The sequence below is a fragment of the Trematomus bernacchii genome, unplaced genomic scaffold (genome assembly GCF_902827165.1).
Source record: "Trematomus bernacchii unplaced genomic scaffold, fTreBer1.1, whole genome shotgun sequence".
Classification (NCBI taxonomy): domain Eukaryota; kingdom Metazoa; phylum Chordata; class Actinopteri; order Perciformes; family Nototheniidae; genus Trematomus; species Trematomus bernacchii.
The window spans coordinates 2,083,615-2,110,257 of record NW_022987616.1 but is presented as its reverse complement, the minus strand read 5'-3'; the positions used below and the strand labels follow the sequence as shown (position 1 = coordinate 2,110,257).

General features: G+C 40.6%; 1 protein-coding gene across 1 annotated transcript; it reads left to right on the top strand.

Moving 5' to 3' along the window:
* Positions 1–9,358: 9,358 nt before the first annotated feature.
* olfm3a (olfactomedin 3a) lies at positions 9,359–25,575 on the top strand. The gene is made up of 6 exons (XM_034132565.1): positions 9,359–9,573; positions 21,937–22,080; positions 22,445–22,600; positions 23,171–23,390; positions 23,916–24,022; positions 24,320–25,575. Exons 1-6 carry the CDS (start codon positions 9,505–9,507, stop codon positions 24,995–24,997), a joined length of 1,374 nt encoding a protein of 457 aa, XP_033988456.1. The 5' UTR covers positions 9,359–9,504; the 3' UTR covers positions 24,998–25,575.
* Positions 25,576–26,643: the final 1,068 nt, after the last annotated feature.

Sequence of the window (26,643 nt, the reverse complement as noted above, 5' to 3'; positions counted from 1 at the left end):
TTTCACTACAGCCGAAAATTATTACCATTTCTGGTTCCTATTACTGTTTTTTTCTTTTCATTGAAATTGTGTTGATTTGCAGAACTTATGACCTTAGCATAAAACTCTGAAATACACTATATATACATAATACTTTTTTACATGCAGCATCAAAACTAGCTTTAACTCGTAGGATAAAATTCATTCATTTTCCAAAAAGCACTGGCATCAGACATAGTGAAAGGGCCAGGCCATTGTTGTGCACTTGAATATTTATGTGAGCTAAACCCTATTTGAGCTGAAATTCGATGATGTCACACATCAGTGGTCTAATCCTTTGAGGTGAAGCAGCCCTCCCTTTTTCCCGATTTGAAATTCTCACATTGTAAATGACATAATGTGATCTAAGCTATTATGCCCATTCAGCCTCACTACCTCCCATAACCAGTCATATTTAGTTAAGAGGAAATTAATGTTATGGAATATGGAATCATTTCTGTTCCTGCCTTCAAGGGATTGAAGAATCCCACCACACTATATATTCAAAGTTCAAAAGGAAAGCCGTGGTGCTTTTATGAGCTTTCTAGATTCTAATAACGGCCTAATCACTTCAGAGCATGTTGATTAAAGACAAGCTTTTATTTCTGAATGTAACTGTACTTATTTGCATTATTTACATGAAGAGAGGAGCAAGGACTATTCCTGCATTTCAATTAAAAAAATTGGAGAGGCAATTTCGCATCAGAAATGAAAATGCTCAGGGACGGTGGTTAGCTGAGAGCTTCAGCTGCAGAGGGGTTCATTGACTTTGAGCATTTGACCATGAGCCAGGCAGACTGACATTTTAATGACATGTTTCAGGGGTCACTTTACGTCTGTGTGGCTACGTTGGAGGAGGATTTACGGCACTTTTCTTCGCGGGGCTTTTGAGAGAATTAACTGACCCTCACCTTAATCACACAGACACGCAGACTCAGAGAGAATGTGTGTGCTTAGAGCGACGAGATAATGAAGAGATGGCTGTATTCAGAACCAAATCCTATGCATGCTGGGCTGATAGAAAGGGGAGACATGGGGGTTAAACACAGGGAGGATGATGAGTCAGTGAGCAGTATTAAGCTGCAGTGAAGGCTGAAATCGGGCCAGCGGACCCTGACTACATACAAAACATTCTCTTAGAGTTTCATTCAATGTTCCCTCTGCTGCATTAGACATGCAATTGACCGTTTGCTACTCCCATCCCTTTTAGTTACTGCCTGGCAAACTTTCCATTCTCACAAAGGAGAAATACAAAATAATAGTCTATTTTTTTTAAACAGGTGGTTGGTTTCAGACTTCTCATTTCTCACTAGCAACTGGAGAGGTTGTCGGTTGAATTGACAACTGTCCCCGAATGAATCGCTAGCTAATTAAACTAGCGTTAGCGTCATGAGCTGGTTTAAATCATTGTGTATGGCTAAGGATTTAAAGCATCAATCTACTCAATAAAGCAGGTACCAAGAAGTCCTAAATATGCGTTCGATGGCAAATCTGTTGCATGCCATTGCGTCAGAACACGCATAAAGTCAGCATCCTCACCAGTTGAGGATAGCAGCAGGCTACATAAAGCTAGTTATGCGCTAACATTAGCACAATAAACGCTGGTATAATAGGATCCTGTATCAGCTTTTGCTCAGTGGATTTGTGGTTTTGCTTCTATCATCTGTGCGGTAAAAGCATGACTATAATATAAACTCATTCATATTTGTTACTGTTTACTTGATTCCATTTCTAATATTTAAAAATGTGAGTGGGTTATGGCGTCATTCTGTTTTTATTCCTTGCCAAGAATATGAACGTTTTCTAAGGTTTGGGCACGTTTTGAGAAGACTGAAATCACTGGATTCAATTTGGAGAAACAGTTTGCTGTCTTTGTTAACCGCTCCCACAGCACTTTTAATATATTCCCTAATATCAGTATGCTTGAGTCTTAATGGAAACCAGTAGCCTCGAATAACCTCAGGCTTTGAGATTTGATCAGCATGTGATAATCAATATAAGGCAGGAGAGGTGATGAAATGTTGTAATTTCCCCCGCTGTTGAAACCACTTCATATCTCCTTCAGTTAATGATTTCCACTGGTCTCCCAAAGGACTCCCAACAATCCCAATAGAGGAGTGTAGGTGGAGAGAGCAGAGTGTAGGTGGCGGTAGTAGTAAATGAGCATTTTTTTGGGTTTGGAATCCTTATCTCTGCCTTTGAGGTTTTTTATATGAGGTGAGAACTGGATGCTCAATAAACTTAGTGTTAGAGTGATGTATAGCGCCAATATGGGACCATTAAGTGCTGTGTCTGAGTCCGTTATTCATCATGAAGTGTCTTAGACGGATAAAAGTAGCTTCAATTAAAAAAAATGACCAAATAAATGAACTTTTGCTGAACCTGATCATGCACGAGCAGTGTGGTCCCGCCGTGGTTCAGCATGGGCAAGCTGACATTTCCCCAAGTCTTTGTACTCATGCAAGGAAGCAGAAAGATTGTTTTTCCCCACAGCTCTGCAGAATAACAGCTTTCATGTCCAACGCAGGAGCAAAACAGTATCATGGAGGGATAAGTGTCACGACGAGTAGATGTGAGTGAGATAGACAAGTGTACATTTGCTGCAAGCATTCAGTATATAATTACTCATTCAGCACTACTGTTGGGCCAATCAGTGAGAAAATACTCATCAGTAGTCAGTGTGTTCTTCTGTAAGGCATCATATTAGTGAGTGGTCGGCAGGAAACATTAGACAGCAGATTGCAAACCCAGGCATGAGTCTACACCAATAGAAAGTACATTGATGAACAGGTTTTAGTAGCTGAGTGTTTATCTGCAATGTTCCTTGTGCTTTTCTTTTCACCTTGAAACCATCCTTTTACTGTTTACGTCATTTTCTTGTAATATAATATAATTATCCATGCAGTTAAGATTCGACAAATGCCCTGAGATCTTTCAATAGCGAATAAACCAAACTGAATTAACTGGTTTAATGATCAAAGGATGAACTCTAATTGTGCAAGGTATATCTTTTCATATAGCTATACATGTGCATTGTATTGCACTACACAGCTTTATTTCTAGGATATCCACCGGGAGATTCTTGCATTTCCTCGAACATAGATAGGAGAAAAGATTGTTTGGTTTTCAGTGAATTGCTCTATAACCCATTGGCGAAATTAACATAATCTTGCAAAGGGTGCGGGGTGCATTAGACTCCTTAATCAGATCAGAACTTGGGCAGTACTTTCTTGGATATCAAATGGGACTAATAAGCAAAGGCATATAGTGTTGTTGTGTACAATAAAGAGATCTATATTTGGTCCAAACAAAGAGGGAGTCATACACCAGAGACCACTCAACTTCTAGAATTCAAGAGGCAATTATATAAGAGCTAATTGGCGCTCTGTACAATGCAACTAGCTGTGCTTCATTTGAAGAAGCAACATCACGTCAAGGACACTTTATTATATCCTAAAGTGATCATACCAGTAATCCTTCCTCTGGCAAGGAAAGTCTGTGAAAAAGGCAAGTCTGCTGAGAGTGAAGGTCCTGCCAAATATAAGGTGAAGAGCTACACTTCTTCTTTTTTTTAATGATGCGTATCTTTCAGTAGACAATTTGTATTCAACATTGCTTAACCCCCCCCCCCCCCCCCCCCCTCCCTGACATACGCCTGTATCACAAGTAGACTTTTTGCGATATCACATGAGGGAAAGCATGGATTGAAATACTTAATTGAAAAATGAAGGATTCACTGTTATCAGCATGCAAAATACGAAGACCCTGAAACGGACGCAGAACAAATTATGCTTTTTTCATAGCCTCCATTTGGCCCTGCGATTGTGACTGATAATAAGAAGTGAATAGCAAGTGGTATTTCAGGATGATGTTGAATCTGCAGGTGGTAGAGATGCTGTGTGATATTGCAACAGCTTCCAAGTGTTGACAGAGACAGTGTAATAAGGTTTGAGGTAGAAATGTACTGTTCTTTTTACTTAGTGTCTAGCAACATCAACTATTGCTGCCCCGAGCTGTACATACAGTAACTGGCACAGAAATGTGCATCACGTAGAACTGTGCTCATAATAAAGAAATAAGCAACACCAAGTGTGGTCAAAAAGACTAAAGGGGACCATTAATTAGCTACATTTGAAAATATAATGTGTTTTTTTATCATTATTGCTGAATTGTTTAATCAGTAAATGACAGCCTTAGGTCGACTCAAACATCAAAGCTCTTTAGACCCACCATCTACGGCAGAATGACAAAAGACCCCTCACATTGAATGTGCTGTTTCTTTCCCCTCTATTTTTCTCCACCACCAAATAGCACTTGATGTTGCTGAGCAACTAATGCCAGAAAAGAGCAAGGGGAGAATGGAAAAGGAATAACACAGCAGAGGGAATGACAGAGGAAGGACGATACAGCAATAGCATATAAGGTTTCTTTAGATTAATCGAGCGAAAGGGCATGAAAGCAATTCTGGAACAGAGGATAGGGGGACGGGAAAGTAGAGTAAGCAGTAATGGAACAATTTTGATACAAATTGGATATTGGTTTGTTGATGTTGTCAAGTTCTGACACGAAAAATGCGAACACGTGCATAGGGTGTTTTTTTTACTGTGACTTTTTCTTTTGTGGTCGTGGAAAAAGAAGATAGGGGCCCAATGTACCTGTGTGTGAGATATCAAGACTACAATTTAACAATCAATGCATGTGTTCACAAAACAATACTATATGGTATTATTTATGTTATCATATAGTAGTACATATATAGTGTGTGTGTTTGTGTGTGTGTGTGTGTGTGTGTGTGTGTGTGTGTGTGTGTGTGTGTGTGTGTGTGTGTGTGTGTGTGTGTGTGTGTGTGTGTTCAGTCAGTGTCCTTCTTTCAGGCTTTTCTGCAGGGATGATTGTTCATTGTTGCCTCGATGCTATCCAGTGCTCGTGCTTGATACTGGTGTATTGTGACCCGGCTGCCATAGTGATGGGTGTAATAACTGCATGTTTAAAACTGAGTCTGTGCACCAGTTGTATTGCTTTATTTGGTACTATCTAATGGTGTATAAGGACTGTGAGATGCAGAGTGTTATCCACTTTACCTTTTGCTGAATGAAAATCATCTTCTGCATACAACATTAGAACGTATCTCTTTTTTGGCTGCGGTACAATCCGAGGTACTTCATGCTCTATGTGCTGAAATGCAAAAGCATTCCTTTTACCAGGGTATGTTCCCCAGTGGAATATTGCCAATGCGTCATGTCACTGCAGAGCTGCACTTGGCCCATTCAAGTGCAATACTAAACTATCTCAAAGTCCAAGTGCCCCCCAGGTGCTTCTTTGGTTGCCTCAAATACCCCCAGGCTACCGTGCTGGGGGGGGGGGGGGGCACATGAGACTCTTACTGTTCTGAAGAGGCATCCTATGGGACTCTGAACTCATGCTTCATTCATGTTATTGTCTGTGTATTAGCTTTGTTTGTTGATTGACATAAACACCTCATAAACAATTATACACATTCAAACATCTCATAATGTTAACATCCCTGACATCTCATGACCTTATATGGACTTGATGCTAAGTTCATATGTTAGAATGTTTTCTGCAGAGTGTTCTGGTTTCCTTTTGGTGACTGTGAGCTGTATTTTCATAATGTTTGGATCAAAAAAGAGATTTGATCGTGAACAGGCTTTGGTAGGAAATTGGAGTTGTAGTTGTTCCTCCTTCCCTGGCTCTGTTGAGGATTTGGCGGTACAGTTTGGTAAAGCTCAAAGCTGTTTTGTATGAGTTCCTTGAGATTTATCACTTTTGAATGAAGAAAAGGATAAAACAACATTTCAAAAGTGAACACTTCCTCTTGTCGTCTGGATTGTCATGTTTTGGTTTTGCAGACAAGGCGGCCGTGTAACACACAGCCTTCACTGTAGCATGTGTTGTACTAGGTGATATTTATATATGTTATACATCCCCGAAAATGAAAATCAATAGGTATAACAAGTTCATTTTAGATGCTCAGGCCATATGCACACGGGAACGTTTGCGTTTATGCACAGTATGCGCTTTCAAAAAAGTCTTCCGTTCACATGCATTCGTTTCATTTAACGTGTCTGTTCAAACGAGACCGCTGGAAACGCTGTAGTACATATGCCGGTCTGGTAACCCTAACCCTAACCCTAACCCTAACCAGTCTGTCTTTTTTGGAGCAACCAATATGTTAATACCCCAGTTTATACGGCTTAAGTTACTTTTCAGTGGCATGTTTTTCCTTTGAATCAAATCTGAAGCTAGCGCCTCTGCTGAAACCCATTCAACACCAGCGAACAAAAGGCATTTCTTTATTGGATGTTGTCTCTTTCTGCTTGATCAGAATCAGAAAGGCTTTATTCGTCCCACAGCGGGAACATTTATATTTAAAGTCTCTTCACGCGTACTGGCTATCTCAAGGGATTTGTAAATATGCTTTAAAGTGTCAATCAGCTCATCAACATAAGTGACAACTCCTGGAGTGTCAACTTTTTGAAGTGTAGGGGAGGAAGGAGAGGCAAAGGTTATGATGATACAAGAGTATTTGGACTGCTGCTCATGCTCACAGCTTTGTGTGTTCATCAGCTTTTCATGTTAGCTAGAGCAATACAATTTGATCCTAAGTCATTTGAAGACAACAGTGCTGTCCAGACCGACTGGACAAATACATGCAGATAGACATGCACATACAACATTTAGACACACACGTGCTAACATGTTTCACATGTGTGCCCAGGATCTGGTGTTGTACAGTACATGCACGTCTGACGAAGAAAACTCATATTTGACACACATTCTTTGATACATCAAAAGAAACGGATGGCTAAAGGACACACAAAAATAGATAGATGAGAAGGAATAAGAGACCTGTTCAGAGGCAGGATGATATGAGATGGCTTTTAATTAGTAGAATAAATAGCAACATCCAATACATGGCCACTAATGGAGTTGTAAAAGTCCAGAGGAATTACAAATATATATGTAGATAAATCTGAATTACACTTAACAAACAGCAGAACGTGCAATTCACAATGAGAATGTTCCCAAAAGCCTGTTGGTCTCCTCCAGCATAAGGTCTGTTTAATTTTAATTACTCCAACTTAACTGTGTGAACCAGCTCTATTAAAACCTGCTTTATGAAGACGCAATTATACGAGCGTGAACAGGCATTGCATTAAGCTTGGATTGTTATGTTTCCCTAATCTACTTTATAAATTGGATTGAATCATGTTATCACATCACTCAAAAACCAGAGGTCACACTTGGCTCATTATCATGCAAACACAGATGTAAGCCTATTTTCCTATCCGGTGTCAAAGTTTCCTCTTCAAACAAATGGGGCTGCGGATGGCTCTGTGCAGCTCATTGGTAAGCAGTGCTTTAAGTGGTGTAATGAAAAGCGGTTTCATTCCCTGTTGCTTTGTACTATGACAGGAGAATTTTTCTATATGCCACCGAGGGAACACTGTGTTGCAGTCTGAGCACAGCACGCCACCTAAATAAGGAGAAACTTACCAGACGAACTGCATGGGGGCAGCAGAAAATGCACAATGTATTCTCGATAATTCCAGTATTTAGATACAATATTTTCCACAACCTACTGCATGTGAAATGTGACGGTTAGGAGGATCTTTCCGACGTTTAGGATTTACCAAAGTTATGAAGGTTATAAGTTTAGTGTTCAGTGAAAGAAGGCTTTGTTACCACATCAGACTGCCTTTCCAACTTTAGGTGTTTTCAAGTGTAACCAGACACAAGTTGACTTTTTCCAAGGCTGTATTTCTACAGCAACAAGACCTCCAACACATCTCCAGTAGAGTGCTTCCGTGTAACTACGATTATTGGCAAAAAATTGCAGAATTGTTTTGATCATTATCTCACAATTGTCTCCCTCCACATTCCTCACAGTATTCAAGCTAAGAAGACGGATGATCCGGGTGACCAATAACAATCTTCAATGTTTCTGTTACTCTAAGTTACTCTGAGGGAAATAAAGCTATATTTTATTTTCTCTGTGGTTTTAAAGATTGGCAACCACACAAAAAGGAGCCGTAGACCATATAAAGCCTTTACAAAGTTGAAAAGAAAAGGAGGGTGTTGCCTTTGAGATATTGTTTTTCATTACAAAAGATGAGAAGAGCAAATTCCACCAGTGTCACCCTGCTGATGACCAAATCATCGAGACTTCAACTGTCTACCACTGCAGGCAGCACAACAGATCATGGCCCCATACGGCTGCTTCTCCAGGAGCAGCATCTTCACACTGCTCTGGCATCTCATCTCCCCACTGCTGCTCCACTGATGAATAGTTTCATGAATATCTCTGGCATGAGATATTCATGAAACTGTATGCAGGTATGTGCAGAACCCACCCGCAGGCCCTGTAAATAAAAGCCTTTCAGCACTGGATCTGAATGAGAGTCATAAAGAACCAGGCACCCTAGGTTGCTACGCTCTTCTAAAAAAAATCTGAGGCACCGTGGTGTCTTTTCAGTGATGGAAACTTGCTGTAGCTCTTAATATATGTTCGTTGCTGATGACCTTGTGCTAGTATATCACATAGAGCAGAAACAATTCTTTGTAAAGCCATGACATGCCAAAGATGAGTTTCTTGTGAAATTAATTTGCACATCGATACATTTTTATAACTTTTATTTGTACCTTGTTTTACACAGAATGTTATATTACGCGATGAAAAAGTGATCGTTGTATTCAGTTCTTTATGCCCATTGTTACATATTGACAGTTTTAATCAATCCACTTTATTCCTCTTTGATGTTACTGTTATTATCATCCATGATATAGCAATTGAGTCTTAACTATTTGCAAAGGGAGTCAGTTCACACCCAAACACCCAAACACACACACACACGTCACACTCACACACACTCTTCAGTACAGTTGTGTTTAGGAAAATCAAAGAGCCATTGGCACTGAAATCAACAAGAGCAAAGCATTTTCATTTAAGTCAAATGAACTAAATATAAAGGTCACACAATCTTTGTAATCATAGATAGATAGATAGATAGATATATAGATAGATAGATAGATAGATAGATAGATAGATAGATAGATAGATAGATAGATAGATAGATAGATAGATAGATAGATAGATAGATAGATAGATAGATAGATAGATAGATAGACAGATAGATAGATAGATAGATAGATAGATAGATAGACATAACCCCTTAAAACCCTTCAGTGATGTCACATCCTCGTCGCGCCCCCTCTGCAGTCTGCTAGATCTGAGATATTTGAATATTTCCCACTCGCTCAAAACTTTTTCCCTCGGCACTACCTTCAGTCGGAGCACCGGGAGCGGTGAGTGTGATGCCGGAGAACGAGTGCACCCTGTGCGGCCGTCGGAGCGCTGTGTGTGGATCCACAGCAGTAGAGAGGCGCTGAGGTAACGGAGCGGACACGAGCTCCATGTTGTAGGACTGCGCCTTGGAGACAAGTGGCCGCCCGGAGCCCGTCACCATGCGGGTCCTGTTGAGCGTCCTGTACCCCGTGCTCTCCCTCACCATCTTCGGATTATATCCCTCTATGGTGAGTGCCTTTTTTTATTCTATTTCTTATGACTTGTTGCCACTTATTTCTGACACAGCGCAGTATTGTTTACCGGTGATATTATAACAGGGCGCGAGGACAGCAACCCTCGCCCCGATACGTGCCAGTTTCTTTTATGGAGGCTGTCATGCCAAACTTCACTGAAAAGTCCTACAATTCAATGTTCCTTTATTTTTCCATCATTTATATTAACATTTGAAGGCATGCTCGTTAAGTGTCACACATCCACACTCACCTATAGGCCTACGTGGACTTTTCCCTCCTAATTATCATACAAATAATAACTATGCCTAATCGGTATGCCTGCAGCGCCCATGCACAAAGGTGGGCTTAAACACATCATATGAATCCATTCTAAAACTTTTGGGAAAATATAGAGCCAGTACGGGTAATAAAGTATTGTGTTACCTGTGACGGATTAGCAAATTAACCCTTTTTTGTATATTTAGTTGGTGCTGTTTTATCGGAACAACTGACTCATTTACATGCAGTTTTTTTCTGTTTTGCACACCCTATTTCTAAGGAAAAAGACATGGAAATATACAGTATGTATCAGTCATACAATAAGCAGAACATTTAACCAGCGTTTACTTAAGGTTCAAATCTGGTAGAACACAGTTCTCTTGGCTTTGTGACACTCACATTAGTATTCACCCATTTTAAACTAATGAGCATCTTCTTATTTGTAAGACTAATGGATTAGCTTATAATGCAGTTACGAGAGAAAGTGCATTGAGCGAGACCTACAGATGCTTCCATCTGTGATGTATACAGACAGGAACAGATGTCTCAGGGAAATGGAATCACATACATGCATAGGATCCGTAGATGTTTACAAAGGGAAGGCTGGAATAACAGTGAGTACAGTGGACCAGCCTGATCAAAGTCCCTTATGATTAATTGGAACATCTATATGTTGCTCGGGGTCTTCAGGTGGTGAGGGTGGGGAGCTGTCCACTCTCTGGTGCTGAAACTTCACCGCACACGCTTTCTGTGCAGCAACCCACAGAAGAAAGGAAACGTTATCCATCATTCCAAATGCAGCTGTCCAAACCTTTTTGAGCAGATACTGCTTTATACAAGGAGTGAGATCTTTGATCCTCTCCTAGTCCTAAAACAATGAGGTGATTAATCAAATAGTCCATAGAGAAATGTAATTGATTGTTAATCAGTGTATTGTCATCAGGTAGAAATACCAAATATCTCCAAGTTAAATCTCTTCCATTGTCATCATTGGCCGCCAGTTTTTATTTCAAATGCCTATCTTTGAGTGGTGGTTATACAGAAACAGCCTTTGATGCTTTCATATGTTAAAGGTCCCATGTCATGCTTTTCCGGTTATTACCCGTCCCCTTGTGTGTTACAGTATGTAGCTTTTTCTTCATGTAAACGGTCTGCAAAGTCACAAACCCTCAAAGTACACCCTGTAGCGAGTAAAACTCTAACACAGAAAAGACCTGTCTATGCTGCCCCAGAATGCCTCGTTGGAGATTTCTGTTTTTCTTCCTGGGTACCAGTGCCCGTACCCAAATGGACCCATTGGTCCAAATGGACCAATCCGTGGAGCCGTTACGTTACGTCCGTGGAGCCGTTACGTCCTTCCTCACACACACACACTCAATCTTTTCTCAGCTGCAGCTCTGCCGATTTCTCCTCCCTGAGACGGCGGGACGCGGCGAGGCTGTGAGTCTGTGTGTGAGCACACACACAAACTCCCAGCCAGGCTGCGGGTGTGTGTGTTCGGGCTGGGTTTCGCTGTGTCTCGCTGTCTCGCAGACGGCCACTGGGCTCATAAGGAGGGGGGGGGGCAGGAGCTCCAACAAGTTGTTTACGACAGAGAGTGAATACACATACTATACAGAGATGCTGTATGAGAAACCAATGTGAGTTTGGAAAATTGCACAATATAAATCTATTTTAGTAGACCTCAACAATGGAATTATGATCAGTTGAAATGGCCATGACATGGGACCTTTAAGCAATTCCATGAAACATTAATTGATTTATGAAAATAACCGTAACAGCCCTGAGCACCCCTGGTCTGGAGGTTTTTGTTATTGCGTTAACAAAGAGCTTGAGATATTATCTACTCTGTCATTCTCTTTCTAGTTTAGAAATATATTTGTGCAGTGCTGCCCCTGGTTCCCTCGGATGACCATCATTCAGCTCAGTTCTTATCTTTCATCTATTTGATTAAATCGATGAATACACTGCTGCCATCGAGGAATATGAGATATTGCTGGTGCAAGAGCTGCATGCAAATTGCTGCACGGCCCAAAAGGCCTCTCTGCTTCAGTGTTTGAAAATGATCTGGAAAGGCAAACCTTTTATGGTATTACACTAAACTGGAAATGATTAAGCTGTCACTCACAGGCTGTCAGACCTTTTACACAAGGCTTTGTTCATTATAGTAAGGGGCGGAAGCCTCTACCTCCTGGCCTTCACGTTCATGTGTTAGGGCTGGGTTTTTTTTCCTCGTTCAGTTTAGCAACTTTAAAATAACCTATTGAGAACCAGAACTATTCTGAATAAACTAAAGCTAGGGGTAGTGGTATGTATTCCCCTTTCTCTTGGTTTGGTAGATATTACCTCTGCAGTGTACACAATGGATCCCCAAGGAGCCTTTGTGAGTAAAGGAAATATTTGCATAGTTTGTTTTCCCTTATGGTCTGTGCCAGCCGGGTAATTACACAGTGAATGCTAACGGCACTTTCTAACTCTCAACAGCATCAAAATAATGGCTGGGATTTGTGTTTTATGATTACACATTATGTCCTGCACCTGGGGGACATATTGATTACAAGAGAAAGAGAGTTAATAGAGTCCATGAGTCTGATGTCAGGCCAAATGTATTGATCACTTAAAACGCACACAACATATCTTCCTTCACCTAATGGCTCGGAATCAAATTTGAGATTTGAGTTTCAAAATAATTGATTTCATGTAAGTTATGTTTCATGTTTTTACAACATTATATTTCATTGTAACTGTTTTTGTTCTATTCTACTTTCATTTTTTGTGTTACACAGTGCTCATTCAAGCTTGAAATGTAGTAACAGTAGCAGTCATGATGAATGGAGTTTTTCTTAGGAAGTCGATCATTAATCACAATCACAACATGCAATTCTTTGAAGCTTTTCAAATCCTTTAGAATCAGCAGTTATACATGTTCTGTACAAACATTTGACTGGCACAAAAGTCATATTAAAAAATGAGACGTGCTGTGGGCACACACCTACAAATGCACACAGCCATTTTATTTTTCTCACAACTGTTTTCACCAAATACAAGCTGACGACCTCTGAATATCAACAGTCTGTGTCTACACAAACAAGCAGCCAGCCGCCAGACTGCCAGCAAAGTCATTAGTCGTGACGCTGCATGTTTCATGTTTGAAGCAGGGGAGGGGGTCTTCGGAGCTGATGGACTGGAAATAAAGGAAGCCTGCTTATGATAGATTTGAAATGTGTATACCAACAGAAGGGAAAATATATGGCACTTTCTGCTCGGACGTAGAAAGATGTTTGTGTGAGGTTGTAATGATGTGTCAGTAGGAATGTGGGGCAGAGACATGTTGTGGATAATTGGATTGAGCTTATGGTACAGTATGTCAGACATGCTTATTCACCTTGTTGATTAGTAATATAACATCTACATAAGCAATGTGCCTTTCCCTCCTCTGTCTTTTAGTCCATACTATTCTTTCAACATAGGTACTACTATTATGTATAATTATGAAATGCTTAAAATCATGATGTTGAAACTACCAGGGGCATAGTTAGGGACCCTCGGGCCCCTGTGATTACTATAATTACAGCCCGAGCAGGCTCCATATCACATGCGTATCACTGAATGAGAGCTGGACCTGAGAGGAAGGGAAGACATTCGTGGTCCCAATAAATGTATACTGTACTCAATCAACCAGAGAGATGATTTTGGGCTATGCCTGTTCATTTCTTACTAGGGAAGATCAAATATAAAATAACGTTAATTAGCTCTAATCAAAGGCAAAAATCTGGACTGATTTTCAGGCACTAGAGTTGAATTAGATTTCCATGGCCTAAAACCTAAAAGAGAAATATTGTGTGGATGTCCGATCAGCGTTGATGTTAAATCAACAGCGGCGCCTTTTAACAAAACTGTGATGTAGTTCATGGTAAGAGAGAAACTACACATTCCAGCTCGTTAGTCTCTGGTTAGCCGTGGAGCTTGCTAATACCTAAACATGAGTTTTCATGTTAATTATTCTACATTAGGAAAAGCGCTTCATTCTTATGTCACAATATTGCACACGCGCTCTTTTCTTCAATATACAAGAGGAGATCCTACAAAAAATCCTACATCTGTGAATGTACAGTGCACGCTCGAAATGCTGCTTTCATTTGAGCAACATGTTTAGACACATTCTCTTAAAGTTGCTACAAAGCATTCTAAGAAACGGAAACACTTACGGGCCGTCTCCACGGCAGCGTTAAAAAGATCTTGGAGGTGGGCGTATCTGAAGCTTGGGGATTTTTTTGCGATCAACCAATCACATGAATCTCCCGCCCGCGACATACGAAGCCAAAAAGCCCGAAGTAAACTGGATATAAACTCCCCAAAACAGGCGAAAACATACCACTGTCTCTGCCACCTCCCTCCATGCCTGGCTCCTCCGGTTTATATCCCGGTAGGTCTGGTCATAAAGCACCGGGTGATTGATTCGCTACCGCTAATTTCTCCTCCATTTTTTGGAATATGAGGAAATGACCTGCGGTATGTCTCTCCCAGCATACACGCCGTTTGATTGGCTAGAGCTTGAACTGTCAGATTTGCGTACACGGGATTTGATTGGCTGACGCTTCCTCCTCAGCTTCAAAAGTTGAACATTGTTCAACTTTGGATCTTGAAAATCCTGAGAATCTCCGCTCGCCTGCCCACAATGCATTTCGGCGAAAGCGAAAAAAAGTGACGTCACCCCATTCAAAGTGAATGGGCAGAAGCGTTTCAAGATTTTTTAACGCTGCCGTAGAGACGGCCCGTTACAGCTTAAATATTGCAGTATCAGTTCAAAGGACTTCCGGGAGTGCACTGAACAAACTAAATCAATGTAATCTAAAAGATTATAGCAGTGTTCAAATGGTTTTATCCTTGTAGATCCAAAAATTGCAATTATTGCATATTATCCCGCTGATACCTAACCAGCGTGAACACATACATCCTTAAGTGATGCATAATCTTCTTCTGCACACTGCTTCTACATCAGAATGTAGGCCGAAGTCTTCAATACCAACACACTGGTGCCGCTGTGGAGCATAATTAGGGGAAGACTCAAAGGTTGTTAAAGAGCAAGGAATAATCAGGTGGACTAACTTTGCTGCAAAAGCCTGCAGAATCTGTGGTTAAGAGATTCTTGAGACTAATGAGCATACTCTTACTTTAAAAACACTTTGAGACCAATATGAGTGCATGTTGATGACACAGGGCATCAATTCAGAAAGGGTTCTTATCACGGCATGTGTAAAACTAGAATATGATAAGTAAAAGTCCAATTACATGGCTTAAGATGAGGGTGTTTACATTTGTATCAAATACACCAGTCTTAACTATCTACATCTTCTACCCATCGTAATTTGAGACGTCTTCAACCTGACGTTATTTCAGCATATTGAAAATGAAATGTTATGTTAGAGCACTGTCACAGCTGCTTGGTATTCTGCTTGTGTACATGTGCCATTCGGCGTGGCCCGGAGATGTTTGCCTGCTTCCCTCCACAGATATTGTTTGAGGACTGTCTCCTTATCACTCTCCGTTTTGCTTATGACTGACATGACTTGTTCAGCCAGAAGACTCACTGAAGCACACCCCGGAGAGGAGGCATGAGGGTGAACAAGATAATGCTCCGGCTCATTCAGAGACCGTCTAGGGCAGAATGATCTATTCCATCTTCGCTGGGTGCAAAATGGGCAAGAAGGTGGCACACCTCTAGGAAATTCATCTCCTTGCACGGCTCTCATCAAAGTCACATCCGAGGAAAAATATCTTCTTTTCTTGGGCTTTGTTTTTTTCAATTCCCTTACCCTCCCTAGAATGCATCCTCCCTTTGTCAGTATCTTACTTTTTTTTCCGCCTCAGGATTATAGTTGTCAGGATTGCTGTTGCTGCTGTGTTTAGGGGTGTTACCGTTTGTCACAGCTGTCTGCATCAGGCTGCTTCCGAGCTGGCTGCACGTGCAAATTCATCTTCTTCTGCCATTAGAGCTCAAATGTTAACTCATTTAGGCAGTATGATCATCAGTTATAGTACTGACATGCACATTCCACTTGACTTGCCTCCAATACTCTGGCGGCTTTTTGTTTGGACAGGTTGATGGATGACTGAATAGATAGCATCTGTTAAGGTCTTTGTCTTGTGGCAGACAGGAAGGCAGCAGAACTGTGATATGAGATTTAGTTTTATTGGCATCACTGGTTGCGGGATTTGTTTCTACATTTACTGTAGTTACAGGGATTTTTTTAAAGTATAATACCACACAATACTCATTTTAAAGGTGCCCTATTGTGCTTTTGGGGGTTTTCCCTTTTCTGTAGGGTTCGTCCCCCCTGCATGAAACTCCTCCAATGAACTCCTTTGCTTACTACTGTAACATAGTGACATCACTACGTAACACTCATGCTACTAGGGCTCCAACACATTGTACGTGATATGGAGCGGGACATCTGTAGGCAGTTGGAAAATCACAACAGAGCCTTGAAGCTAACCAATCACAGCAGACTGGGCTCTGGTTTCAGACAGAGGGTGAAAAGAGGTAAATAAAATAAAGACCTTTTTCAACATTAATGCAAGTCACAGCAGAGGCACAAAGTACAAATGTGAAACTGAAAATGAGTCAAATATGCCCTCTAAAGTTTGGTAACAGCATGCAAAGCAAAGTAGATACAGAACAGTTCCTTACACATGTCTGTTAACTGAATATTTTATCCAAGTGCCACATCAGTGCAGTGAAAATAAATGAATTGCCAATCTGTGTGTGTATAGTGTCCTATAATGTGGGCATAAATAACCAGTAGAGATAATGAGTTAAGATGTAAAGGCATGTGTGACTTATGGGAGCTGAGAGTATGCTTCATATAGTCCCCTTCCATATGTTACCCTACAGTGACAAAACAATGATAATGGCTCCTTAGAAATAGATTAGTGTCAATTTGTTTCCTCTCTGCAGCTCCAGCTGAGGCGGTAGAGCGAGTTGGCTAGCTCCCGCTGTTCATCTAGACTGTATTTATAACGGATTGATTTCTGCCACTGCCACCGACAATCATTTCATTTTTCACCCTCACTTTCTCACCTGTGCTATCCCTCTGGGGAGTTCCTCACAATGCCAGACTCATATAACAAATGGAATCAGCCATCATGAGACAGGCAACAGGAATTAGATCAAGACTGCAAGGCTATACTCAGCAGTGTGGAGATTAGTTTAGGGTGCAGACAGTCGGTTACAGTATGGACTCGCTGTGAATCTTGGCAGTGGCTAAAACAGATTCACTTAGCACTAAAATGAGTCGCTCGTCTGCGAGAGTCCAACTAGTGTTGCATGCAGGGCTTCAAGGAGCAACAAATGATCTGCTATTAAATGATAAGTGCTGTTAACACAGACGTTTAATTTACTGGAGTGAAAGATATCCAAAAAATAAATATATTTGAAACGGAACATTGTGCAGAAAAAAGTAAAGCAGAGAGCACAACCCAACATGCCTCCCCTTTCAGAACTGTTTTCAAAACTGTAATGTTAAACTGCTCACGGTCATGCCTCCCATCTTCAATCTGAAACATCTAACCCGCATTGCCTCATCCACTCACTTTCAATCCCCTCATCAGCCCCCTACGTTTTTCCCTCAATCACAAATAAATGTTGATGGGGCAAAGATAATGTTGTCAAAGTAAGTAAAAAACATATTGATGGCAGAATAACAACCAGAAAAGGGTGTGCTGTACAGAATACATGAAACTGACACAGAAAATAAAACCTTTTTGTTTCACTTCAAATGAACTTTCTTGAATCATAAATCGGATAGAGGTCTGTAATGCATCCTCTACATTACAGGAGGCCTTTAAGAAGAATAGAATCCACCAGGCAGTAATTACAGCCATGTTTCTGCCCGGAGATGTCCAAGATGGAGCTGTTGGTCTTTTGCACATTCAGATACAAACGTAGTTCAGAGTCTGGTGCAGCTGGTGCTGGTGTGTGCTTTGAAGTATGTGAATGTCATGTTTTCAGTTTATTTAATGGGCTCAGGTGCAGAGTCTTAGCAGCATAAAGCTCGCAGTACATTGCAGTGTAACCATGAAACCAACGGTGGCAATCATTTGTAGTCTGCACAATAAGTTCTGGATCACAAGGTTAAAAGTGTGACACAGCTAAGCCAAGTACAGAGAGCCTGTTCACTAGACATTATGGCAGAAACTCGCTATGTTATGTCATTTCACAGTTCTTTTCTTTTTAGGGATTCAAGTTCAAGTTTCTTACTGCAGAGCGAGGTCATTGACTTTCAAACGTACGTTGTTGCTGCATTCGACAATATGCAATTAGTTGAATTTGTACTGATTGTGGATCACATTGTTCTAACATTATATCCTGACCCCTTTCTAAACTGTTACTGATTCTTGTGGTCTCTGGAAACACAATGTGATATGGATTAAACCAGCTGTTTAGCACTGTTATTACTGTGTGAACAGTAGATAACAATCCTATTTATATTGTATGAATTTGTTAATGTTTTGTGGACCAGATAGGAAGCTTTGGTGGGCCACCAGCAGATGGTCAGTGTTATAGGTATTGTATTTAATATGTAGCCAATTGTAGGATTATTTAGGTTAAATCAAAGGTTTTGTCGCAGTTTGTGTCAGATCCAGCTAATATGACATCCTCCCGGTATTTTAGGATTTCTTTCTCCAGTGTTAGTTCTTTATCCTGGCTGTCAATTGCAGCAACATGTTCTACAATTGGTAGTAGCCTATTGGGGCATATAACAGGTTATTTTGGATACAGGCCAGAACATTGGCATGAATCTGAAATCCTTTTTGACCCATACTGTAGCTGATGCTGGTGTATCTGGTACATGTGGGAATATTTAAATCAACAAGGCATTTGCAAGTTTAAGCACTTAAGGAAGTTGCCAGTGCAGAGCTCCTTGCTTCTTGCAACTTTTTGAAACAGATGCCCATCTGGAGCGAGCCACTTATGTGTTACTTCCGCCTCAGGTGAAGATTATAAAATAGCAATGTTTCTTTTTTGACTGCCAGTCTGAGTCTCTGCAGTTTGGTCCACTTTTGCACATTCTTGTCCTGCTGTTAGTAAGAAGTTGCCTTTTTATTCATTAACAAATGTGACTGTTGATTTTTAGATGATATGGACACAGTAGTAGACGTGAAATACTGACCCCCATTACTTTGGAGGTATTACATATTGCACCTCTCATGATAATACATTTTCAGCACTAAACATATAAAGTCATGTTCATTTATTTGCGTGATAACTGGACTGTCCTTGATTCATTTAATAATAGGGCCTGTTGGGAACAAATGTGTAAATACAAGATAAGCCTGTTGGATGTTTGATTTCTCTGCGACCTGTGTTCAGATTATCATGTAACTCATTTGGTGAGACAGTCACACATATGCAGAGGCAATTATATGGTAATTTGACATGCTATATGTGATGCTGTTGTATAACTTGAATTTAAATGAAAACTCTTGATTGACATCATTAAACTGGTCAGAAGTTTAGAGAGGGTTAGTGCGGATTGTTGTAGCACCAAAGGGTTCCTTTTTTGATACAAAAAGAAAAGAGAGATACATTTTGCTGTTGTTTTACGGTTGAATACTCCCACACAATATTGTCTGTTGGCAACTAGGCTCCAAAAGTATTGATGGCTGGAGCATAGCAGCCTTCAAAAGGCTTAAGTCTAACCCTGGCCATTGAAAACTAGTAGATCAAAAAGAAAACTACAGAGGGAGCATGACCGTGCCTTTGCCACTAGTAATGTGTTTGTGTGTGCGGTACATACTGTATATAACCACTCGTGTGTGTGTGTACATGTGTGTACAATGCTGAGCGTCTGGGGGAGAACTTTGAGCTGCTTGATGCTCTTTTGTGAGGATGATTAATGACTGGAGTTTGTCGCGCAGCTCTGTGAAACCATTGTGGCCTTGGAGTCTGCTCGCCTGCTATATAACGGAGCGAGAGATAACAAATATTGAAAGTTAGCCTTCGCCTAATCAATAGCGCTTTTTTATGAGTAAAACTCAATGCTATTAAACTGCATGTGTGCCTTTTCGTTTTTTTCACATACCACACAATTAAATAGTTGATAGAGAAGGCAGTGCAATGACACATTTCTATCCTACTGGGTATATTTATTCGAACATACCATGCAGCCTATATAAACATATCTGTAAATCTGCCTATTTCTATTTTGCTTCTCTGTCTGTTTTCCCTTATTGTTTCCTCACGCTGGTGCCCTCCCTGTTAATCCCTCATCTCATCATATTATACTTGCTGTCTTTGTTTTTCTCTGAATTGATATATGTGGCGGTGGCAGAATACCTAGTCTCCTTCTCTATCTCTTCCTGCCTAATTGACAGTCGTCGTCTTTGTATTTCTTTGTCAGCATTGTCCTCTTTTCATTGTTTTTTTCATGAACTGTTTTCCTACATAAACATCTCTTCAGTTCTTATGTTTGCTCATAAACCCCTCTCCTTCCAATTGTACCTCCTTTTCGCTCAGATATGTAACCTGGATTAAAGTGGATGGCAGGGTTTACAGGCAGAGTCCTTTGTGGCAAAGTACATAAATATTGATATGAATACGAAAGAATCTTCAGGCTTGTTTGTCTGTTTTTGCTTGATTGAAGCGTAAGCTACATCTCTTCATTTGCTGGAGAGCGCATGGCCACAGGTCGTATGAATTTAAGTACTCAAAGGCTGCAGTTCGACAACAATTATTTTGGAGTGCAATGTGTAATGGCAATACAAAATACTCCATTCTGAATGGCAAGATAAAAAACTGTGCCGGCCGGATACTCACAAAAACACGCAAATCAGAGCACATCACCCCCATCCTTCACTCACTCCACTGGCTCCCTGTAACACACCGGATCAACTACAAAGTCCTCATAATGGTCTTCAACGCCATCAACCACACTGGCCTAGGGCTGCTCAATTAGTCGTATTTTAATCGCAATTACGATTTTGGCTTGCAACGATTACGAAAACAACGTAATCGAAATAAAACTAAACATACTGTTCAATTTTTTTTTCAATAAATGGATGTTTTCAAAGTAAATGGATAATCGTTTTTAATAATCGTGATATCAATTATTGACCCAAATAATCGAGATTATGATTTTTGCCATAATCGAGCAGCCCTACACTGGCCCCACCTACCTACAGGAACTGCTAACCAGAAAACATTCCCATACCTCACGCACACTCAGGTCAGCCAGCTCCAATCTCCTGGCTGTTCCGCGGACAAAACTGGCCAGCATGGGAGACCGTGCTTTCTCCTCCCTGGGTCCACGTCTGTGGAATCAGCTTCCAGAGAACATACGGACCTCGGCATCACTCTCAGTTTTTAGGAAATGCCTCAAGACCCACCTGTTCCGTACCGCATTTTACTGACTTTCCTTTACTTTATTTATTTATTTTATTTTAACCCTTTTATGCTCTTAACCTTTTATTCAATATGCTCCTTAGATATATTTTTATTTTATTTGTTTTATTATTTTCTCCTTATAGCTTTGTGAAGCACCTTGAGATGACGTTGTTTTTAAAGTGTGCTATATAAATCTAATGTATTATTGTTATTAACATGTTTTCTACTACCCCACAGCTCTGACATAGTGGCATCGTAGTAACCTAGAAACATAGAAAGAGCAGACAGCCTCCAGGGATATTTGAATGGAGGCTGTAACTATCCAGAATTTGGAAGATTTGAGTCCTGTACTTTCTTCCAAAAACAAATCATTCCAGTTCAATGCCACTTTCAATTGCGGTGATAAATGTATATCTTTGCTAGGGATCAGCAATAAAGGCATTTTCTCAGTAAAGTAAAACCGGATGTAGTAGTCTATTCACAACAGCTCTTCAGAAACCTACAGGGTTATTTCCTGGATCATTTGACCATATTTTATACCTTCTATTTTAGCTGTGCATCACGCAAAGCCGATTAGTCTCTGTAGCATTTCTTTGTTCCCATGCTTAGAATATATTGAGGTAAACAGCTTTTCCGAAAAACATCCATGTCACCTAAGTATGAACTCAATGATTATACAATGCTAAAACTAATGTGCATTTGTTTGCTCGCAGACTATCGGCCCAAAGGAGGGCTGGCAGGTGTACAGCTCGGCTCAGGATGCTGATGGCCGCTGTATCTGCACCGTGGTGGCTCCTGAACAGAGCCTGTGCTCCAGAGATGCCAAGAGCAGACAGCTCCGCCAGCTGCTGGAGAAGGTGAGCAGAGGGGGTATTTAGCACCCTGACACAGGCAGATACACTCTCCTGTTTAATATGGGAATTAGGAAATAACAAGTTTATATGTTTTATTAAACACAGGTTCGCTGCTGCTAGGCTTTACCACCTTTGTTCTTTTTCAAAATAAGCTTGTCACACATTCAGGTACACATGCAGGCTCACCAGGGAAAACCCATCAAAGTGCCTTTCAATTATTTGCCGTGAAAAGAAAGAAGCAGCGAACGGAAGGCATCCTTAAATCACCTGCTGAGTTCATCATAAAATGTTATACTACACCGCTACATTTCCAATTTGTGAGTGGTTACACTCTTAGGGGTGATTATTTATCACTGTTTCATTCCAGGTGCATAACATGTCTCAGTCCATTGAGGTTCTGAACCTCAGGACCCAGAGGGATTTCCAATATGTCATGAAGATGGAAAACCAGATGAAGGGCCTGAGGACCAAGTTCAGACAGATCGAGGATGACAGAAAATCCATCATAGCCAGAAACTTTCAGGTAGTCTTCACCATCGCTTAATCACTGCCTCATTTAATCAAATCTGAACTGAAATGTTAAATGTGGCATTCAATTCACGGATGCTATTGTGCATCCGGGATGCTTGTATACAGGTTTTAAATCCTATTTCATCTTAGTATTCTATGGAGTTCTTCAAGAAAGACTGAAAATCAGAGTTCCAAACTCACGTTGATCTGTTACTGTGTATTAATATATGGTTTCCAACAAGCTGAAAAGGAACATGTATGGAATGATAAATGGATCAAGGCTTGTTGGCTTATAGCTCCATTAGGTGCCTCCTACTGTACAGTAAACATAATATCAGTATATTTGATAATGATTAAAAATGCAAGTCACTTGAGACTATAATCCTATTATATTAGCATGGAGCTCTGAAACAACAAAGGATGTGTATATCATTTCAGATATTTCAGTGGTTCAGATAACAAGAAGTCAACGTTGCCTGAAGCAGGGCTTGCTTCTCTGTCTACAAACTATAGATGTGTTTGTCCATGACCATCCTACCTACCAACAATGTTCCACCTCTTTGTTTTACTGTCACTTCTGCAGGAGCTTAACGACAAGATGGACGAGCTAAAGCCGCTGATCCCCGTGCTGGAGCAGTACAAGATGGATGCTGCAGTCATTTCCCTGTTCAAAGAGGAGATCAAGAACCTCTCTGCAGTGCTGACGAGCATCCAGGAGGAGCTCGGGGCCTTCGACTATGACGAGCTCTATCAGCGAGTCCTGCGTCTGGACAACAGGCTGCGCAGCTGCATGGGCAAGCTAAGTGAGTAAACACTGCATGTTCAAGAGTCTTCTTTAGTGTCATTAGGAATAGTTCTAACAATGGTACAAGTGAACAAATAGTACTTGCACAACTGGCATTACAATTGGATTTGCTATTCGCTATATAACATCCACTGTCATAGAAAGAGTATGTATCCTTGTTGTATACGTAACGTAATGTTTTTTTTGTTGTGTTGGTCTTATGTCCCACACAAAAATGTGTTTCCTTTAAAAACAATATTTGAATGGCCATGCAATCGTTTCTGTCTCTCCATAAGGCATAAGCTATCTCACTATGAAATACAGCAGAAATGCAGGAAAAGAAATGTCTTAAACAATAGAGCTATACAAACAGCAGAAGCACCATTAAGCCTTCAGTTAAATAAAGCAGCTCACTGCCAATGCTATCTTAGTATGCACAGAGGGCACACTCTCTGGTGGCACAGGCATGAAATTGGCTTGTGAAATCTAGTTAGAGACCAAAAGCACCACAGCACATCTTATCGCTGCATTTCTTTATTAACAGCGTGTGGGAAATTAATGAAAATCACTGGACCTGTTACAATAAAGACATCTGGAACCCGGTTTGGGGCATGGATGACTGACCCTCTGGCATCCACCAGAAACAACAGGGTGAGTTATTAAAGCTTTCTAAATGGTTGTGTGTACAGTACAATATCTGTGTTTTTAGAGTAGGTAAATATCACAACAAGATGGGCCTGACTGTTTGCGTGAAGGGTATTTTGAGGATTAAATCAACATTATAGTAGTGTCTGAAGTGATCTTCTCTGAACTGCATTTCTTCAAAAAACCACATGAATGATTTAAAGATGATATAAAAACGAGCTCAGAAACAGACAGTTTGACATGTGTATCTATCAGGGGTCAGCTGTTTCTCATTACCCTTCCTGTTCATCCTCTCTGCTGTAGGTTTGGTATATGGACAGTTACACCAACAGCAAGATTGTGCGTGAGTACAAGACAATGGACGACTTTGTAGCGGGGGTGGTTTCTCGAACATACAGCCTCCCATTTAAATGGGAGGGAACCAATCATATGGTCTACAATGGATCGCTCTACTACAACAAGTACCAGAGCAACATCATCGTGAAGTACAGCTTTGAGACGGGCAGCGTTCTGGCCCAGAGAGCTCTGGAGTTCGCCGGCTTCCACAACATGTACCCATATACATGGGGGGGGTTCTCCGACATCGACGTCATGGCTGATGAACTGGGAATGTGGGTTGTGTACGCAACCAATCAAAACGCTGGAAATGTCGTCGTGTCCCAGATCGACCCCGACACCCTGCATGTCCTGAAGACTTGGAACACCGAATACTCCAAGAGGAACGCGGGTGAGTCGTTCATGATCTGTGGGACGCTCTATATCACTAACTCTCACCTGTCGGGAGCAAAGGTTTACTACGCTTACTCTACCAAGACTTCAACCTACGAATACATAGACATTCCTTTCCACAACCAGTACTTTCATATCTCCATGCTTGACTACAACGCCAAAGAGAGAGCACTGTATGCCTGGAATAACGGACACCAGGTCATATTTAATGTCACTCTCTTTCATGTCATAAAAACTGATGATGACTCTTAAAGTATCACTTTTCCAACTTAAGCACCTCATTGGTGATACAAGGACCTCCATGTATTCTTTTGTCAAAAAATGGACTATGGTATCTTACCTTGCCACCAAGTGAACTCTTCTAATGTGTGGCTCTGGTCTTTTGGCTGAATTGAGCATGGACACCAATCACTTGATACCTTATAACCAATGTTTACACTTTTCCATTGCTGCTGATTCAGCTGGCAGACCCAACACATAGTGAATAAGGCATTATTCACTATGTGTTGGGTCTGCCTGCTGAAAACTCTCAAAAGCTTTTGCATGAATGTCCAAAAATTGATCTGCAGTGATTTCCTATGATATAGCTGTGTTTTTGTTGCAAATCTGTTTTGCTTACAGTGTTTGCATTTTTGTCTATTTAAAAAAAAAAGTCTATTTAAAAGTATTTAAACCTTTAAGTCAATCTCTTCTGCATATTTGCTACCATGTTGAGGTGGCTGATTATAATGTACAATAGCCGTTCTTTTAAAGATGGGCCTGTCAAATATTGCTGTTATGTATGTATCTGTGGAAGAAAAATATTTGTATTTTTTATAAAAGAAAACCATAGAGGCTATCTGTGCATTTTCATTAAAATAAAAATGTTGTACATTTCATTCAAATGGTTTTGGCTGCCATGATCTTCTAGGATATTAGCCCATTCCAATCAGGAACTCCGATTATAAAAAGACATCTTTCCTATTCATCTTTTTTACATATTTTGACAAAGATGAGTACATATGAGTAACTGATGATGCTGAAGACGGAACCTCTTTTTGGCGGTCAACATGAGGCATTGAGATCATCCTTTGACATTTCAATCGTGAAGTGGCAATGAACCACTGAGGTTACACCTATCACTATCATTTCCCTCCACAGTGTGGTGTTTATTTTTTTAATGGGTAAACCCGGTCACGTATATGTAGTAAAACACACCTGAGGCAAAGTACATTTGCATGCAACACTGACACACTGTTTTGCGATGGGTTGTATTCTGTTACTTTCATCAATACAACTGCCTTTAATTCAAATAGACAAAATAGATTTTTATTAATAATTAGAAAAGAGATTCAAATCAATGTGTAAAGACTTAAGGGAATGTATCACCATAGTAGCTTTATAATATTTTGTTTTGGTTTGAAAATGAATATTTTTCATCCTCTGCACGACCTCTTTGTTTCTGTGGGTTAACAGTACCCCCTGACTATGTGATTGGGTTTTTAACATTCCTGACTGCTGTTCTCCTTCCTTTATTCATTCCCCATTTTGCGATTGAGGCTACATGTGTCCCTCAGTAAAATGCATCCCTGTATTAACCTGCACCGCCAACAACAAAAAACCTTCCCATCAGGAAATCTGTATTAAATGGCTTTAGAAGAGAGCTCGATTAGCATTGATCTTCCCACTCTACCTCCTTGCTTCCTCCCCTGTACACTGCATCTGATCTGGCTGTTCGGTTTGCTGGGCACTTTCTCATAGAGATAGGAGAATCGGATCAAAATCTGCATGTTTGACCACACTCACATCTTTATCTGTGCTCAGAAACTGTCACAAGATACACAGAACAGGCTGGGTACGCTCCAGTGGTTGCTATATCAGAATATATCAGACTATATTAGACGTGAAGTGGCTTTAGG

Excerpts from the sequence above, each read along its gene's own strand:
- olfm3a (XM_034132565.1), top strand. The coding sequence starts at position 9,505 with ATGCGGGTCCTGTTGAGCGTCCTGTACCCCGTGCTCTCCCTCACCATC. Across the intron at positions 22,601-23,170 it reads TCATAGCCAGAAACTTTCAG|GAGCTTAACGACAAGATGGA; the intron begins GTAGTCTTCACC and ends TCACTTCTGCAG. Across the intron at positions 23,391-23,915 it reads CAGCTGCATGGGCAAGCTAA|CGTGTGGGAAATTAATGAAA; the intron begins GTGAGTAAACAC and ends CTTTATTAACAG.